Source organism: Echiichthys vipera, assembly GCF_963691815.1.
Source record: "Echiichthys vipera genome assembly, chromosome: 1".
Classification (NCBI taxonomy): domain Eukaryota; kingdom Metazoa; phylum Chordata; class Actinopteri; order Perciformes; family Trachinidae; genus Echiichthys; species Echiichthys vipera.
The window spans coordinates 10,420,895-10,441,112 of NC_139826.1; the positions used below are offsets into that span (position 1 = coordinate 10,420,895).

Here is a 20,218-nt window from a genome sequence, read left to right on the forward strand (position 1 = left end):
CAGTATGTGAGGCTATAGCTTCATTGGCTGCCCATGACATGACATTGAATGGACACATATCATAACCATAATACTTCAAGACGACCACGACTGTAAAATATGGATGTAGTCTCCGTGACATCACCCAAAGGATTCTGAAGAGCATGGATGGAGCTGAGGCAGGCTGAACGAAGCCTAATGTCAATCCTAACCCCCTGTGACTGCAACTTGTCACTCAAAACAGCCAGCCCTTAATTATGCATATAATTTAAGCCTTACTTTCATTTAAACAGGTGAGTTAAAAAAAAAATCAAATCACGTGCAGGGGAAATCATCTATAGAGACCAAAACTATTTTTAGTACCAGACTGTAAAGATGTTTTTTTCTGCTGTAAAGTTGGACATCTTAACATGGGGCTCTATGGGGACTGGCCATTTGAGGAACTGCAGTTTCCGGCACTTCCACATTGGCAGCATTTTTCAGCCCCGGAGGTTGCAGCTTGATCACCACAACCGTTCATAGCAGAATTTTAATAATCAGTGCATTGTCCTTTGGGTTACAGACTTTAAAAAACTAATAAGCAGTGTGTGTGAATTTGTCACCAATGCAAAACAGTGGCTCCATGGTTCATGGTTTAAAGTTGTAATCAGCAGAGTTAGGAAGTTTCTTAAATCTATCATTTGCCCCACACTGGCTGTGTCCATGACAGACATGGCAAAATCTAAGCCACATCCAGAAAAAAACTAAAAAAGGTGAGACATTACATCTTTGATGACTTAAAGGCCTTGAATCATTAAAAAGACCTTAAAGAGGCAGTCTGTGTGTGCTTGATTGATGGGAGATTTAATCTAAAATGACAAAGTAGGGGGAGAAAGAGAGAGAGATGAGAGTGAAAGAGGAGATGGATAGAAGCAGACACAACCTGAGTCGGACATAAATAGGCCAGTCTGTGAAGGAGGGCAGGGAAACAGGCAGCAAAAAAAGGTTTGCGGGTTCCCTTATTTGGGGTTTTATGAGTGGAGTGATTAACGATAGGAACTTTTCAGTATCTTAATGGTATCTTAATGAATGTTACTGCCCACTGGCCAAACAAGCCTCTCTGTCTCCCTGCCGCCAGACAACAGACCCTGCCAGTTCTGTCCTTTTTTTTTCCTTTGGAGCTAGATTGCGCACATAGGCATCATTTCAGAACCTGTGCTGCTTTTACTCATGTGCCAGCAGCACTCACACTCTGAAAAAATGCATACATCTAACCTGTATTATTGGAGGAAAAAAAACACATACATATATATATATATATATACACACACACACACACACACAGACTAATTAGATACTCCATTTCATGCTGCATGAGACTGAAAATGGCATCTGGAAGGAGGTCGATAGTGCATCTTGTCAGAGGACACGCAGCAGCCTTTCTATACCGCCTACCTCAAGGGGGGAAAAAATACTGCAATGCAGCTTCCAGCTCAGTCACGTAAATGCCAATGGACTTTACAAGCAGTGACAGCTAACAACACTCGCAAAAATGCGTTTATACCAATGAAACGCTTATCAAACAGTCCACTCACTCACTGGATCTGATGTTCGTTAATAAAAGGATGTAGGGTGCAGACTACCTCAGTTGGAAATATGTTAAGGCTGCCCTCATTAAAAAAAGACAAAAATAAGAGGTTATTAGGGAGGGTTTTCTTTAAACAAAGTTAAGATGGTACACCCTAATTAGTTTGTGGCAAAATGTTTTACTTTGTCCTTACATTCTTAAGATAAGCCCAATCTACTAAACAAATGGATTCCTTTACCAGCGGCACAAACTTCACCGCTCTGTGGCGGTAAGTAAAGCAGTGAATGAGCAGGCTATAAAAACTAACAGAATTAATGAAGTTCCAACTGCTCCTCCGGGCCGCACAATAAACAGCACAGTGTGTGAACTTATCGCCCAAGTTGTTTTATTAAGAGACAAACATAAAGAAGACAAAAAAAATCACATAGGACAGATATATCAAACTCTGAAGAAAACCATTCAAAGCAGCTTTTCAGTTATAGTCTGGGTTGGTGTGTTGCCAAATAAGACGTTACCGGTTCGATTCCCAGGGGGGCATTTAAGCCTCCACAATGAAATCATCTAAACGTTTCCCTGTTCAAAGTCAATTGAGCGGCTCAGCAAAAACATAAATGTGAGCGGAGCTATAAAAGTGAGATACTGTCCCCTGATCCTGCATTTGTGTTGGCTCGAGGGTATCTGTAGAGGATTTAGGGTACAGCTAACTGGCTTTAGAAATCCCTTTCCTCTTACATTATAGTATCTGGTTGGATCTTCACATGATTTAAGACTTATGAATCTCATTAGGTCTCACCATTTGTTTTAGAATAAGTCAAAATTTTTAGTGATACATTTTTACAATAGGGAGGCTGTACTGCAAGTCATGGTGCAAGTGTGGCTATTTAATTAGCATAACAAAGCTAAAGTTAACACGGTGTGTTCCTAAACCATCTGTTTATACAGTTGGTCGAAGAGCAAATCATATTGTCACTTATGGTAACACCACCGCAGTCCAGGTCGAGATGACAGAGTTATTAGCATGTGCTAACCCTGACAACTAGCCTCCGAGGAGAAGTGATGGCCAGAGGCTAACTGTCACTCAAGAGGCCACGCCTCTAATTATTCATAAACTTTAACCTCCAATAAAATAAAAACTAACCTGTTACAAAAATATTCACCCTCCTGAGTGTTGTCATGTAGATATGACTTAAACATAATAACGAGAATGTGTTTTTTACAAGTCCTAAATAGGTTTAAATCATGCTGTGAAAATCGGCCTGTTTAACATGGGGGTCAATGAGAAACTGCTCTATTGTGCAAACTGCTCCTAGTGGACACTCGGAGAACTGCAGTTTTTGGCACTTCCATATTGGATCAACCAGGAAGTTGCTGTGGTGGGGGCTTGGTCACACTTCACATCTGTGTGTGGGTTTTATAAAGTTTTAACCAATTAAAAGTATTAAAAAGAGGTTGTGAATAAACCTCGTGACTCCACTGGATCCTCAAACTGACGGCAAAACCTCGTAGCTCCACCCCCACTCCATTTGGAATTAAATGCCGGAAACAGCCGCGCTCGAGCTGACAGTTCGCCTACTTTACAAGGCGAATTGATCGATCAGGTCAGCGGAACTCTTTATGAAATGTTTTAAAATTAGCCAGTTAGTAGCAAACTCTCAACTCACAACTCGTAAGGTTCTGACCCACAACCAGCCCACTGATGATGAGGTTACTGTACTGACACAAATCACACAATTCAGGTCACGATGCCGTGTGACACAGCATGAGCCCTGAAACCCGGAAATTAAAGCGTTTCTGTCCGAGACACGCAAGTAGAAAACATGTGACATGCTCACTGTTTAGACAGTCAGAGACGATCACTCTCTCTGTAAACAAGCAAAAATGTTAACGAAAGTGCGCTCTCTCTTCCTCTGATCGCTCGCGCTGGAAAAACTGTAAAGGACCTGTAGGTCCCATGGGCACGCCACAAAATGCAGACCTCTATTTTGGTGAAATGTGTTAAATTGCACGAAAAACAGAGTGCACACATAGCTACTCTAATCTCTGTAAGCTGTAAATTGCTGATAATGGAATGCGACGCACTCAGCCTCAGTTGCGGCCGTTATAATCACTGACGGAAAAAACACGTATTTCCATATTTGCTGCTCAAGTCCATTTGAGCTTGACTGTGGTTAAACATTTAAAATATAATGATATCTACCAATATATGACCACAGATGACGACACAATACCAACTTTGACGACGAATAGTTAATTTGTTTTAAAAATACAGAGTTTTTTTGAATTTCCTGAAAAACGACCGTTTTGGACATAGAAGTTTTCCACCCGACAGCCACGATATGTGACATAGTGCTGATCGATGAAAAATTGTATACAGACTACAGCATGCAGAGATGAGTGGTGATGACGTAGTATCAATATGTCTGTGAAAGAGTGATGCCCTTTTTTGCCATCAAAATTTGAAAATAGAACATTAACAGAAAGTTCCACTTCAGCTGCAACCATCTTTGTATGTTGTTTCTAAAAATTACACAACGGCGCTCTTCTGTAGTGTCCCTGAACTGAATGTGCGAAAGCCAAAACTGATGTCATCATGTTTTTTGCGCAGTGCAACGTTTTCAGTCATTGTATGACACCCTCCCCGTGAGATGGTTGTGAGTGCCGTGACCAGAGACAGGTCGGCTGGAAATGTATCTCAACGGTAAGAGGACCAGACCCATCTGCCAGAGTAAATCAAATATGATCTAACAGGTTCGTCTGCTTCCCAGGCCAATGTTTACCATTTTCATCACCTTAATGCTAACATTTGCTAATTAGCACTAAAAATATGAAGTACAGCTGAGACTAATCGGAATGTCAAACTTAGTTCAATCTGCTGATGGATAGAGACAGATATCGCCATTCCTAGAGATAATGGCCCTCATTTATCAATCTTGCGTGAAAACGGGCACAGATCTGAGCGCAGAATTGGTCGTAGGACAGGACCCACGTGTGATTTATGAAACATTCGTATCTGACCAATCTCAGCGTACGAATGAGCGGGACTTGATAAATGCGGCGGCTGAATTCGATCGTCATTAACATGTTACGCCCTTAAATATTCCTGGTTCGGAGGCCTCGCCCACTGAGGTCAAACATGGAGAGGAGAAACACTGAAGAAAAGAAACTTTTCCGACACACAGATCGGCATCCTGACATCCGAGATAGAGCAAAATAAAGATGTGCTTTTTGGCAGTCTTAAGAGTGGAATAACAGGGGCCCATAAAAACGTTGTATGGAAAAGAATAAAGGAGGCAGTCAACCTGAAGCAGCGCTCCACTGTGACCCGTGTGTGCCTGTGCGCACTGCTGAACCTGCGCTCCTGCTCTGTAGCAGGGTTTGCCAGCGGGGTTATTAGGTATTCTGTTAGAGGATAACCTTTGTCACCTAGAAGAACCATACCAAAATGTTAATCATCTGATACCTTGTTTGATTTAATGCAATTTATCGAGGGTAGCCACTAACCGAGGAGATGACTTTGGCTCTGCAGTGCGCTTTCCTTTTCATTCATTCATCTTCAACCGCTTGTCCCTGTCTGGGTCGCGGGGGGCTGGAGCCGAGCTGTTTTGAAATATAAAAGAATCGTGTGTGTCCCCCTGGCCACCAGGTTTAAAAGCGATAGCTTGGCATCACAAATCACCTGTACATTTATGGAGTGGTAGTTTTTGCGATTGATGAATGCGTAATCATTCATGGATGGTGCCTTGTTTTAAGAATCTGTTTTGATCTGTTCTTAATATGTGACTGCTTATGCTTAATGACAGCTGAGGTTTTTAATTATTTGTGTACGCAAATTTCAGCCAGGTTTTGCTGTGCTGCACCGCAAATACACAGGCTGAAATTTGCGTACACGATCTCAGACCTGACGTGAGATTTGATCGTAGCTCCCGCTCACGTCCAAATTGATAAATGCCGAAGTTTGCCAGGAAATGGTCGTATGCACGTTTTTCTGCTGTACGTTCGTTTGATAAATGAGGGCCAATGAAACACCTCAATTAATAATCCATCCATCTTCAACTGCTTGTCCCTATCGGGGTTGGGGGGGGGGGGTGTAGGAGTAAGCCGGAGAACCCGGAGAAAACCCACGCAGACATTGGGAGAACATGCAAACTCCACACAGAAGGGAACGAACCAGGGACCATCTTGCTGTGAGGCGACAGTGCTAACCACCACACCCCCGTGTCACCTTCAAGTGATAATGTCAGTGGTTATTTTTACCTACCGTTTAACTGGCTGTTTCATTTGAAAAAGCTTTTAAAATGCTAAAATATATACAGTAAATGTAATATTGACTTCAGCATTCTGCACACGAAACAACACTCTGCATGGGCAAATGTATTTTTGTTCAATGTGTGATTGTCTTTATAAGAAAAGAAGTTGTTTGAAATAGTCTAGGACTTAAGATGGATACTGATTGCTGCTAGTGTATTAGCCAGAAAATATCAAACCAATAGACAGGACAGGGGCAGAATCGATCACCTCTGCAGTCGTTTCAGTATCTTGTTTACCTCATCAGTGTTGTAAATGATCTGCAGACCAGAGCAGATCATCTCCACCAGGTACAGCAGAAACAGAGAAACGGCATCGATCTGCAGCAGTGACAGAGGGAAGGACAGAGCGGATGAGATACCATTAAAAAAATGACTGTCATTTGCACACTGTGTGATATTTACAGATTTGTCAATATGGCTGTCTTTGATTTGCTACATCGTGTAGAGACTGAGGCGTGAGCTTTATATTAGCTATTAGGCCTTTGGCATTAGACTTGTACCATCAATAACCCAATATACTGTACTTCATGGTAAAGTTGGTGAGGAAGAATTCACAGCCAAGGACTAAATGTGTACTCAGTAAGTTGTTAACATCTGTACAGCTTTGATGATTTAGGACGTTTTCTTTGCCACAGCATGAGAATTTTGATTTTTCTATCAAGCCCTCTTGATGGATTATCCATCCATGTCTCCATCCAATTGTTTCACACTAAATTGACCTAATGTCAATACCATTAAAAGAATAATAAGCTGTTGTAATGCAAATGTAATGTTCAACCACGTCTGAGGTTTTTTAATCAACTGTATATGCATGCCGGACAGAGGGCTGAAAAATTTGAATATGTCTACTTCAGATATGTGATCAGAGACATAATACAAGAGTAGTGTGGTGGCATTTTTTAGTCTTAATTATGATTGTTCCATCTGGATATTTTGGAGAAAAACCTATGCATAACACACACTTAAACACTGTGAATATGCACATATGTCATTTTGATGATGATATGCCATATGTAATTTTTGCATTTTAGTCTTTCAGTTGAGTGTTGCCTTATTGCTGAACTTGTCTGCTCACTGGCTGACCTGCAGGTGGTGGTAGTCGCTGTAGGAGTGCACCTCATCTCCGGTGTTTACGTTAAACACTGAGTGCAGACACTTGGAGGGGCTGGGATCCTGTTTAAACTGCTCCACCTGAGAGATATAAACAGAGACGGAGAGGACACGATAAAAAAGAGAGGCCAAGGGTAAGCAGGGAGCAGAAAAAGCGAGGCAAAGACAAAGGTACAGCACACCACAGTAGCAGCCTTGAACACATTAAAAAACACATCATTGGTGAACCTTGTGAATTAAGTTCATGAATCGCAATGAACTTGATTCATCTCTGCCGCAATGTCTGTTATGCTCCAATGGCTGGATTGCTTTTGTTATATATTGCGGCGATCTCCTCGCCCAGGTTTTTACATCTCACCATTACACTTCAGTTGACGCTTCAACTCTACACTGGAGATCAAAATTAGAGAACACATTATAAATACATTTATTCTGAAATATTGTTATTTAACAAAAACCTTTATTTTGTGAAGAAAGCAGTGAGCAAAATTAGAGAACAGTAACCACTGTGTCAGAAGAGAAGATGTAAACTGTTTTCTTCGGGCTAAAGGATTCAGAAATGAACAGGAAGTGTAGAGGCCACAGCTTTGAATGACTTCAGCACATCTGCGCCCACAGGACATCACTAGTTTCTCACACTGCTCTGGTTTGATCTGCATCCATTCTGACTCAGTCTTTTCCACAGCTCAGTAACTGTAGTGGGTTTCTTAGACATTACTTTGTTGCCAAGGATTTTCCAGAGATTATCTATGGGGTTTAGATGTGGACTCTGGCCATTTTATTGTTTCAATATTCTTAGCTTCAAGGAACTGCTTCACCTGTTTTGCAGTGTGACAGTGGGCATTGTCTTTGAAAACTGCAGCTGATTGGGAGACAATTGCAGTGAAGGTATTGCATGTTGCATAAACATTTGCATTCATCCTGTCATGTTGCTGTACAAGAGGCCCAAACCATGACACTGCAGAGCTAACCAGTGTAGCATGAAATCATGGTGGATCATGGATTATTATGTTTATATATCCATAGTTTGTGGTGGAATTGGCCAACTAGCAGCCATTCTTGTCACAGTTCTCTGTGAGTAGTATCTAGAATCGATTGCTCTTCCTTGGTTCCCCAGATGTCAACACTGAATTTCATACACTGTATTTTGCAGCTGGATTTGGCCTGTTGAATTTTTTTAATGTTGAATTTTTCAACATTGGATTTAAAACATTGAATTGTATACATTGTGTTTTGCATCTGAATTTGGTATATAGGATTTTTAATGTTTTTTAACATTGAATTCTTTAACCTTGAGTTTATGAACATTGAAATAAAAAGAGGTTAAATTCAGAGTCAAAACATTCAGATATTTTTTTTCAATGCATAATACTCAGTGACAAAAATTCAATGGCTTTTTAATTTCAAAATCTGATGACAGATTTACTTCCACAGCCTTCATCTGGACAACCTGCAGTCTCAGGGCTTCAGTCACCTTAGAGAGCTGCCAGATAAATAGGGTGGGTCAAACAATTAAGTGAATTGTCGCCAATAACTGGGAGGTATCTGAAAGTGAAATTTTGCTCACTGTATTTTTCACAAAATAAAGGTGTTTTTTTTAAAGTGCCTTGGTTATTTAAATAAACAAAAACATGCTAGTACAGCAGTGGTAAAGCCATAGCGGATATTCTATCAAATTCTGAACAATAAAAAATAACATTTCAGAATACAGTGCATCCGGAAAGTATTCACAGCGTTTCACTTTTTCCACATTTTATTACATTACAGCCTTATTCCAAATTGTATTAAATTAATCTGTCCTCAAAATTCTACACATAATGCCCCATTATGACCACATGAAAAAAGTTTTCTTCAGAGTTTTGAAAATGTATTAAAATTAAAAAACAAAGAAATCATATTTACATAAGTATTCACAGCCTTTGCTTAATACTTTGTAGAACCACCTTTGGCAGCCTCTACATCCTCAAGTCTTTTTGAATATGATGCCACAAGCTTGGCACACCTCTTTTTAGGCAGTTTTGCCCATTCTTCTTTGCAGTACCTCTCAAGCTCTATCAGGTTGGATGGGAGACATCTGTGCACAGCCATTTTCAGATCTCTCCAGAGATGTTCAATCGGATATAAGTCTGGGCTCTGGCTGGGCCACTCCAGGACATTCACAGAGTGGTCCTGAAGCCACTCCTTTGAGATCTTGGCTGTGTGCTTGGGGTCGTTGTCCTGCTGAAAAATTAACCGTCGCCCTAGTCTGAGGTCAAGAGCACTCTGGAGCAGGTTTCCATCCAGGATGTCTCTGTACATTGCTGCATTCATCTTTCCCTCTATCCTTGCTAGTCTGCCAGTTCCTGCTGCTGAAAAACATTCCCATAGCATGATGCTGCCACCACCATGCTTGGCTGTAGGGATGGTATTGGCCTCGTGATGAGCAGTGCCTGGTTTCCTCCAAACATGACGCCTGGCATTCACACCACAGAGTTCAATCAATGTCTTATCAGACCAGATCATTTTGTTTCTCATGGTCTGAGAGTCCTTCAGGTGCCTTTTGGCAAATTCCAGACGGGCTGCCTTGTGCCTTTTACTAAGGAGTGGCTTTCGCCTGGCCACTCTGCCATACAGGCCTGATAGGTGGATTGCTGCAGAGATGGTTGTCCTTCTGCAAGGTTCTACTCTCTCCACGGAGGAACGTTGGAGCTCTGACAGAGTGACCATCGGGTTCTTGGTCACTTCCCTGACCAACGCCCTTCTCCCCCGATTGCTTAATTTAGACGGCCGGCCAGCTCTAGGAAGAGTCCTGGTGGTTCCAAACTTCTTTCATTTACGAATGATGGTGGCCACTGTGCTCATTGGGACATTCAAAGCAGCAGATATGTTTCTGTATACTTCCCCAGATTTGTACCTCGAGACAATTTTGTCTCTGAGGTCTACAGACAATTCCTTTGACTTCATGCTTGGCATGCAGTCAACTGTGGGACCTTATATAGACAGGTGTGTGCCTTTTCAAATCATGTCCAATTAACTGGATTTACCACAGGTGGACTCCATTTAAGCTGTAGAAACATCTCAAGGATGATCAGTGGAAACAGGATGCACCTGAGCTCAATTTTGAGCTTCATGGTAAAGGCTGTAAAATGTGATTTCTTTGTTTTTTAATTTTCAAAACTCTCAAGAAAACTTTTTTCACATGGTCATAATGGGGCATTATGTGTAAAATTTTGAGGACAGAGATTAATTTAATACAATTTGGAATAAGGCTGTAACGTAATAAAATGTGGAAAAAGTGAAACGCTGTGAATACTTTCCGGATGCACTGTAAATCAAGTATTAATAGCTTGTTCTGTAGTTTTGATCTCCATGTATAACTTCAATATTTTTCACTAAAACTGAAACATCTTCTTTTTCTTATTTTAATGACACCTCAACTGATTCCTCAATAGCATTCTCCTCTTTAATTTCAACCAATACTTCAACTACTTTTAGTCCCTCCACTTCATCCAGAACTTCCATACCTTTAAGTTATTCAGCTTTATCTTTCATAACCATACAAATACAGTTCAGCTTGGAATCAAATGTTTTAATGTAATGTTTCAGCTAAAAAAAACATGTATATTCTCTTCAACTCTACGATTTTAAGGAAAAGCCTTATAGCGTGATCACACTGTCCTTTTGGCCGCGGCCAAAACCGTTTTTTCAGCTAAAGTCTAGTACCTTTAAGTAGTGTGAGCGCACCCGCTCCGCGCTCAACTGGGGCCAGCTGGCCCTCCACGGCCCGAAAGATAGGTGGGCTTTAGCGGAGCCGTTTGCACATGTACGAGCACGAGCGTGCGCACGTGTACGAGCACGAGCCCTACGGCAGTAGCGTTATGTCCGCCTATTCGGACATGTAAATAGAAGGACGGACCATGCGCGGATATTTAACAACAACAACAATGGTGGTGAAAGGTTCACGTTGTGTTTACTGCAGATTTGGTCGGATGAAAATATTCAAAAACAGTCGACAAGACGCACAAAAACTCCGAGGTCTATGGAAAGATTTGTAAACAAAGCCACACACACGCGATCAATGCGTGTGACGTGTTACGGCGTGATGACATATGGACAGCAAGAAGCATTGGCCGAGGCCCAGGTAGTGTGAGTACAAACGGGGCTGGGGCGCGGGGGGGAGAGGGAGGGGGGACAAGTACCCTAAAGCCCGGGTCTCGGTCCGGGTGGACAATGTGATCACGCCCTTATAGAGCGTGCTCACACTGTCCTTTTGGCCGCGGCCAAAACCGGTTTTTCAGCTAAAGTCTAGTACCTTTAAGTAGCGTGAGCGCACCAGCTCCGCGCTCAACTGGGGCCAGCTGGGCCGCCACGGCCCGCTTGAAAGAGGTGGGCTTTAGCGGAGCCGTTTGCACATGTACGAGCACGAGCGTGCGCACGTGTACGAGCACGAGCACGAGCACGAGCCCTACGGCAGTAGCGTTATGTCCGCCTGTTCGGACATGTAAATAGAAGGACGGACCATGCGCGGACATTTAACAACAACAACAATGGTGGTGAAAGGTTCACGTTGTGTTTACTGCAGATTTGGTCGGATGAAAATATTCCAAAACAGTCGACAAGACGCACAAAAACTCTGAGGTCTACGGAAAGATTTGTAAACAAAGCCACACACACGCGATCAATGCGTGTGATGTGTTACGGCTTGAAGGCGTATGGACAGCAAGAAGCATTGGCCGAGGCCCAGGTAGTGTGAGTACAAACGGGGCTGGGGCGCGGGGGGGGAGAGGGAGGGGGGACAAGTACCCTAAAGTCCGGGTTGTGGTCCGGGAGGACAGTGTGATCACGCCCTAAGTCAACAAGTCCTCCAACCAGTACGACCACATAGATCGTTCGCACCTACCCTCTAATGCCACAGGAGCGTTTCCTAAATTAGCGTCCCGACTGGTTGCAGCAGATCAGCACGTCCTCGTACTAAAATGTAACTGCTGCAGTTTTAAAATAAATGGTTAACATTTGGTTAGGGTTGAGTAGAAGAAGTGAAGATATTTGAGTTAAAATAAGTTTGTTACGCTACTAAAATAAAGTTCATTGTTATGTAAGTGAGAGAAAACGTACTGATGTTATACATGCATCTTAACAGTTAACTAACTAATGACTCATTGTTGACTTTGGTTTCACACAGGACCTCCTCCCTACGTGGACTTTATCGCTCTTTATACTGCATCACCTGACCTCCAACTTCGCTCCATTTATATTTACTACAGCCACTGGAGGTCACCGCCACCATAAATATAAAAAATGGGATGTAATAAGCTGCTTGTAAAAATTACTATGGGGGTTACATTAAGGATCCTCCCAAAATGCAGGAATGCATGAAAACTTTAGTGACATACTTTATTTATCTGTTGTTTCTCAGATAAAATAAGCCAAAATAGTCAATATGTCTGTCCTATGAGCAATAACCCAGGCAGATACACTGTACTGTAATCTAACACGGTACGGGTCGTATTTAGGGCAACCAAACTCTGATTGAGTTTATCACAAGCATAAAAAAATGAACAACATTTTCATCATGTTTTGTGTTCAGTGGATTGTTGTCGGCAAATTACGGCTGGGCCATCAACCCAGCCACGCAGAGTTATAAATAATTGGCCCTTTGTCCCATTTTTACCTAATTTCTTTCCCTTCTCTCCACCTCTTTTGCTGCTCTCTCCATCATCAAGCCCCCCCTTACTGTCTCCATTTCTCTTTTGCTACATCCCTCCCTCCCTAGCCTCACTTCTACCTCTCTTCTCCCAGGTCTTTCTATTATTCACTTTCCCTTTTTTTTTTGTCCCAATTGCTTTCAGTGTCTTTATCTCTTTTCTTAGACTCCCCATTTCTCCTTTTATTCTTCCCTCTGGCACACTTCTCCTGCCCACTTTCTCTTCTAGTCAGGTCATAGTGGAGACTCTCCTCTGTCCCACTTTTACTCAAACTGCTCCACTTCCTGCCATCCCACAACGGCTAATGTGTGTGAGTGTGAGTGTGTGTGTGTGAGTGTGAGTGTGTGTAAGTGAGTGAAGAGCTACCTTTGTAGGCAGCTAACAATAGCTACTGCTGTTTATGTTTTTGTAAAACCTACTTCTGTGTCGGGGTCTCTCCAATTCTCGCTCCAGCAGAGACACGGTGTCAAGTGGCTCTACTCTTGGGACATTCTGAGAGCCAGGTCTTGCGTATTGTTTCAAGTGCTGCAATGCGCCAATATGAGCTTCAAATAAGTGAAGCACTTCATTGTCTGCCGCTCCATCCAGTAGAAGAGAAAATTGTACAAGGGCGCCTTCATGCATTTATTTTACATATATGCATCTCATCAAACCAACGAGGCCACGCCTTGTCATTTAAGGTTGCAAATAAGATGCCCTTCAAACCAGCATGAACTGAGTTTTTTGTCCTCTTGGTGGCAGTGCAATAAGCTGCAAAGACAGCAATGACATATTATCCCCTTATAAAGTTGATATGGTGAACATCTGGCAGCCACAGAACATCCATTTGTCGTGTTTGTGTACATGTCACAAATGTAAGTCCAATATTCTCTCTCCCTTTAGCTCTGTTTTATTTAGCTGTCAAACGCTCAACTGTGTTCATCAGTTAGAGCTAACATTGTCTTTCTGCTACTTGGTAGTTGGGCAGTTACCATACGGTGTCTTTAGATCTTTTTTGCTGAACCCAGCTGCCTGCTGTGACCAAAAATTACACCATCAGAGCAGTGACAATGAAACACACACAACAGCGTTCTCTGTGACATGGTGACAGGCTGGAGGTTGTAGGGACGGGTTTGCAAGGGGAGTGGGAGGGAGGGAGCGTTTTTAATTTGTGCGGTGTGTAGAATGTTCAAAATAAATACCTTATTGATATTACGTTTTTGCGATTACAGAAAGAAATAAAGCACTGAAAAATGTAATACTGAATCCCAGGTACCCTTGTCAGTACCGGTTCAAATGTGAACACTACACAGCTCTATACACTACATGCCGTTGTTTAATCCATTGTTAATATAAATATATTGATGAGTGCAGCTTTAAGTCAAGCAACTTTGAGTCCCAGGCAGTAAAGAGGTGAGTGGAATGAATAGAAAAGATGGTGGAGTTGTTGTGTAAATGAAGATGTGTAAATACTGCAAAACAGTTGGAAAAACTTCCAGCAAGAGGGTTTCCACTGCAGACTTCTCCTATCCTATCCTTTAGTGTTTTAGTGGGATAAACCTACATTAATAACATTTACCATGATCTTCTTACCCAGCTGCCTTTTGGCTAAGAAAATAACAGCATTATACCCTTGCATCTTTTGGCAAAAGTAAGGTTTAAGTGACTTTAACTATTTGTTTGTCCCACTAAAATAACTTTTCACTTGAGAAAATGGTCCCTATACACCACACTATAGACAGACAGCGGGGCCTAGCTGCTGTATTTGCTCTGTGATATTTGCCCAGCAGTGGCCCTGTGTCACGTCTCCATTAAAAATGCCATGTTCTTGGTAAGTGCTGGAGATGGGGCCGTAACGAACGCTGCTCTGTGTAATTAACTGTGTAAACGTAGCTTTGTAATTAAGACACAGGAAAGCTCTCCCCTAAATTAGGTCGTCAAGGTCGTGGCAAAACGAAACAGAATGGCTTTCAAAGGCACACACTGTAGACATGCACGTACAAGGTGACACAGCCGGCTGCTCTAAATGTCGTTCCTGAGGATAAAAAAACTGAATACACAGGACATATCTGGTTCTGCTTTTGTTATGGTGTGTTTTGTATTTTTCTATTCACAGCCTACTCATGCACATAGATTACTTGCCAAGTGGCATGAAATCTGCCCCTGTGGAGCAAAAGTCCTTGGCAATTACCAGATTGCCAGTTCTTGAGCCCCTAGGACCAAAGCAACCGGCTCCATTGTTATTTTGTCGCGATATGAAAGAGGAACCTGATGCGTCCAGTGCTCTAGCTCTGAGAGGCTTTGATGAATAGCAGCTCAGAAATACACCTTTGATCTGCAACACAGTGTGTAATTGCGGTGTGCATTTATGTAAACATGCAGTGTGAAAGCAGAAACTGAGTGGAGGCTGGCTAAAAACTCACCTTATCAGACTGTCTCATGTAACAGTAGAGGATCCCTCTCATGCACTTGATGGCAGAATGTTCCAACTCATGAGTTCGCCCCATATCGTCATCGATACGTCTATATAGTGCGGTGAACAGAGAGAAAATAGAGGAAAGAACATACAAGTGAATACAGGTGCCCATGTAGATAGACACTGCCGTATATAAGGGGGGGTTAAAACGAGGGGGCATACTTGCGACCACAAACACCAGGGACACCGTTCTCTGCCAGCGGCACCAGGGCAAGGAGCGGATACAAGCGGGTCGGGGAACTTTATTTTGAAGTTTCCCGACCCGGTCAGCTGTTTTCATAAAACACGTCATAGGTAACAGCAGCTCTCAGGAAGGGTGGAGTACAGCCGAAACTGTCAGCTAAGAAAAGGTAAGAGGAAATCCTTACCATACAACTAACTTGTCTGACTAGAAGAAACTTTAACTTTCATAATGGATAATAAAGACATTAGAAATACAATCGATCTAGACTCTGGTGTGTTTAACCATTTGGTGTGGTTCTTTTGGGCCGTGTGGAAGCTTTCACCTGAACTGTGGTGCGAACCAAACAACCAGACCTGAACCTCAAAAGGGGGTTCTCTACCTGTTCATGTTATGACATACAGTATAAGGTCCAGCTGCACTCAAATAATAACGCTCATCACAAGTTATTTTTTCGTGGGCTTTGTGTCCACCAGAGATAATAATACTAATAAATGAAGGTGCAATCAAGTGCTGAATGACATGCTGACAGTCTCTTTTTGTCAAAAGTGGGTCCATGTGATGCTATTTATGCTGTGTGACAGCCACAACTGCCCTGTGAATTAAATTGTCTGTCATTTTACATTTACTTCTCTTTATTCATTTGACAGATGCCAGTGTGAACACTCAAAGCATGAGCACTAAAAGCAATAATGTATTATTTTTTACCTTGGTCCTGACCAGCTGAAGTCAGTTGAAAGTGTAAAAGTGACCCTAATTACATCAGGCGTTTTTGAACATACTGTAGTTCTAAGAGCTTTTTATTTTGTCCTCATCGCAAGAACTGGGAATGCTCGTAGTTCTTAGAACAACATTTTGAGAGACTCCTGTTCCAGAGTAAGAGGAACCTTGAGCCATGAAAGTATCACCAACAACTTCCATTTTTAACTGGTAGCTAACAAAGAAGCTAGCGTAACTCAATGCTTCATCCAGTCAGAGTGTAGGAAAGCCCATTGCTATTGTGAGATGAGTGGAAACTTTGCTCTTTTTCTGCAACCAGTGTAGCATGAAAGTATGGTGGAATTAGCAAGCTAGCTACCTAGACAGCCGTCTGCTAGTTAGCTGGCTAGCCTGTTAACTACATTGGTGGGTCTAATGGTCCCTCCACCTCACTCCTTGCTACTAGGAGATTACTTCTCCATGAGGAGAGTCAACAGCTCTGGAGACGGACAAGCAAGCTAGCTAACTAGCCAACCGTCCGTCTGCTCTCCTCCTGGTAGCAAAGTAATCTGAGCAGCAGGAGATGAGGCGCAGGGGCCGGCCAGTTCACGTCACCTAAGCCTTAAGAAAACCATAGTGATATACAGTATATATTATCTCAAATTCTGAGCACAAACACATTAAATAAATGTCTGAGAGTCTAAACTTGCTAAGATAACAATCAGAAGTCAATCAATTATGGTTGTCGTAACCACAATGAGAGCCAGCACAGGCAGATCTCAGATGCACATTACAAAGGACATGCTTATAATGACTTTGGGTATTGACAAATGAAAGCCAAGCCAATGAGGTGAAACTTCAGTGGTATGTTAAATACACTGTCTTTTAGATGTGACCCTTCATGTCTAATGTTATTCAGGCCAAGGATACGGCAGGCAGCTTTTCATCTACCAAGTACTTCATTACCGGAATACAAATTTTTAACATTGAGGGGTTACAATAACATATCCAGCTCTTCAAATTGAATCCCAATTAATCAAGAAAATTCAACGGGTGTCAGAAATGTTTGAAAAAAGAAAATATTACAGACACATGGTTGAGTGGTAGGTGATAGACCACCCCACATTTGAAAAAAAAAATCAAATAATAACAAGTAGAATTTAACAAAATAAAAAATATCATGTGAACGGGCAAGGTGTTGGGTAAAACTTACCACATGTACTAAAGTTTGTGCCACACACACACACACACACACACACACACACACACACACACACACACACACACACACACACACACACACACACACACACACACACACACACACACACACACACACACACACACACACCAGCTGGGTGTGAAGTAAGTAATTGCACTAGCCAAGCCTGTCAGATGAGAATCATCTTAATTAAATCCCACTGACAATTCTAATAGGAGGCAGCCATGACTGATGACTGAGAACTGCCGCCGGTCACATCACTGCAGTACACTCTATTTTTACCCAACTCCTTCTCTCTTTCGTCCCCCACAATCTCATTCCTTCACCCACTTTCTCTCCATCTCCCATTTTTTTCTCCGTCTCTTATCTCTCCATTTGCTTGATCTCTCCCTTTGCCCTCCTCACTCTCAAACTCTCTCCCCTTATTGCTACCTTTTCCTCCCCATCTCCATCCTCCCAATCTTTCTCTCCCTCCCTTCACATCTTTCTCTCCGTCCTTTCTCCTCTGTCCTATTACAGGCTCCTTTGTGGAAGTGCTCTTTTCCCTTGAAACTAATCACCGAGGAATGCAGGCAGTGTGGTTCATGAAGGAGTTTTGGGCCTTTAAATGGTTCTCGGTGAAATTCTAGAGTGTGCTCCTTGAACCAACAATCTCAAAGTTTTTAAAAAGCAAAGCCTTCCAATGACAGAGTCAGATTAGAGCTCAGGGTCAGAAAGCATGAAATAGAAGAGAGTGGAACAGAATCAAAAGTTAAAGAAGAAGAATGGATACAGGGGGGCAGGACCTTAAACCGGTATAACTAAGGACTCTTGGTCTGTTCTGCACTTAATGCTCTATAAACACACTATGAGTGGTCTATCCATCCATTTTAGTGTTCCTTCAACATCACTTAACTATGATGCTGGAAAAAAAAATACATTTTGGTCTTATTGCACAGTCACAGTCACACAAATCAGCTGCATATTATTTTGTAAAAATACAGTCATTGTATCAACCTAACATAGGCATACATTATCAAAAGTAACAGACTATTGCCTTATTTGTCTGTGGGACTTCATTCATACATCATTAATAGTTTACTTGAATATTCACATGCACACAAAATGATGTAACTATTCTTTACTGTATATACAGGAGCAGAAAGCAAGCACTCTGCCAAAATGACTATGTGTTCACCATCTCCAGCTACACACCAAGAATTTAGGTTTAAGGGTGTTAGTGGTTTATTGGTTTACACAATTTTATATAGTTTTGCTGATATGTATCATCAGATTCCCCAGCCCTAGTGTCCATAGAGCTGTAGTGTGAACAATACTGTTGAGTTAGAAGGGTCACAGCCTTCCAAAAAAGAAAAACACCAATGAATCGTCAATTTGGTGTGTTAATCTTTCAAAAGTGTGATTGATTTTCTTTTTTTCACGTTTCCTTTTGGGGTTGGTGTTGCAAAGTTGCTTAGTGCAGCTTCAAACTGCAATACATACAGAAGCTGACCCAAAGATAGACCAGGGTCCAGATATACCATGTGTATCAGTGCATCATGTCATACATAAAGAGACTGACTGTGTACTAACCGGTAGGCCAGAGCCAGAGCCCAGGCACTAGCAGCACAGTACAGGGAGTCCCGGACCTTGGCTTCCTTGCAGGTGGAGCATGTTTTGACCGGGAAAAGGCCAGTGGTGGGACTCTGGTAGTTCAGAATGGTTGTTTTGACTAGATAGAAAGAGACAGAGAAAAAGAGACAGCAGAAGTGGTGATGCAACAATTCTTGCAAAAATATGTCATTATTATCTACTCACACTTGCATTAGTTTAAACAACAGTGAAGAAAGCACCTGCAACAAGCAAGTGAGCCCTGCTTCATTAGCATTTTACAAAGTGGCTCTTAAATGTCTCTTTATGCAGTAAGAGGACCTTGATTAATGTTCTGAAGACGAACATGTTCAACAAACTGACATTCACACCATTATTTATTACATGTCTTTACTGAAAGCATATACACCTTCATGCTCCCACGCATTTTGTTAGACCTACACAGAGGTAGAGGATTGCTCTGAAGCAGCATCACTCCCTTCACACCTACTGAACTTCAGTCTCTACCAGATGCATTTTTGGTCCAGGATTTGGATGTTCACGTGTCAGAGCAGATCTGTGGAGCCATTTTATTCTGCTTTGCTGAGTCATCTGGACAAGAAGCAGTTCCAGAGTCAGACAGGACACAGTAATAGATAACCAGCTTGTATTTCTCTCTGGCTCTAGTCTTTTTTCCAGGCAATACAATATTTATCAAACTTCTCTAGCAGGGTTACAGCTCCTTCCCTGACCTGCAACCTTCTTCAAGCAGTGCAGCTGTCGCCTTGGCTTCATCCTTTTCTCTGAGTTCCTCATATGCATATTCATTCATTCATTCAAATGCATATTTGTGTCATGTCGACATGTACAGCACCCACTCTAAGAGTGTGATAACAAATGGATGCCTATTGAAGTCGAGCAAAGTGTGAACGGTGACCTGGAATGGGTGGGAATGGCTGCGACAGTATAGAAAAGCGATCATTCCTGTAGGATGATTGTGTATCAAACGTCAGTCAGTTGATGTTCATGTCAGTGTTTTGAAGGCAATGGCAAGGCAGACATGGAGTTGTGCAAGCTGACTTGCTCTGTGCACATATTTCACCACCAGTTACAGACTTAACTTGGATTCACATGAAGAGACACAGGCATCATTTCATTTTAACAGTCCAATTCAGTGGAGTGAAACCAGGGGTTTAGGTATTTCGCCTAGAGAACCAAAATGTATGTGAACTTCTAAAACATTGATTCCATCTAGCTCCAATGGTGTTCTACAGCTGATCTTGACCTCTGGTCTCCCTCTGAGTCAGTACAGACTCAGTGAGTGAGCAGTCTCACCATTAAAAAGGGACACAGACACAGGGAATCCTGACTCCATGTAGAGCGAGGGCTGTGCTCTAACTGCACCCTTAGAGAGCCTTAAACAGATCTACACTTTCTCATTAAAT

The 20,218-nt window shown here is 42.1% G+C and overlaps 1 protein-coding gene across 3 annotated transcripts in view; it reads right to left on the reverse strand.

Moving 5' to 3' along the window:
* phkb (phosphorylase kinase, beta) overlaps positions 1-20,218 on the reverse strand; it is a 140,812-nt gene that overhangs the window by 100,890 nt on the left and 19,704 nt on the right. For all 3 annotated transcript variants that reach the window (XM_083911928.1, XM_083911929.1, XM_083911930.1), the window contains 4 exons: positions 18,777-18,915; positions 15,050-15,149; positions 6,937-7,044; positions 6,091-6,171 (listed from right to left, as the gene is read on the reverse strand). In XM_083911928.1, the coding sequence (XP_083768054.1) occupies positions 6,091-6,171; positions 6,937-7,044; positions 15,050-15,149; positions 18,777-18,915 (428 nt within the window). The remainder of the gene's footprint in view (positions 1-6,090; positions 6,172-6,936; positions 7,045-15,049; positions 15,150-18,776; positions 18,916-20,218) is intronic.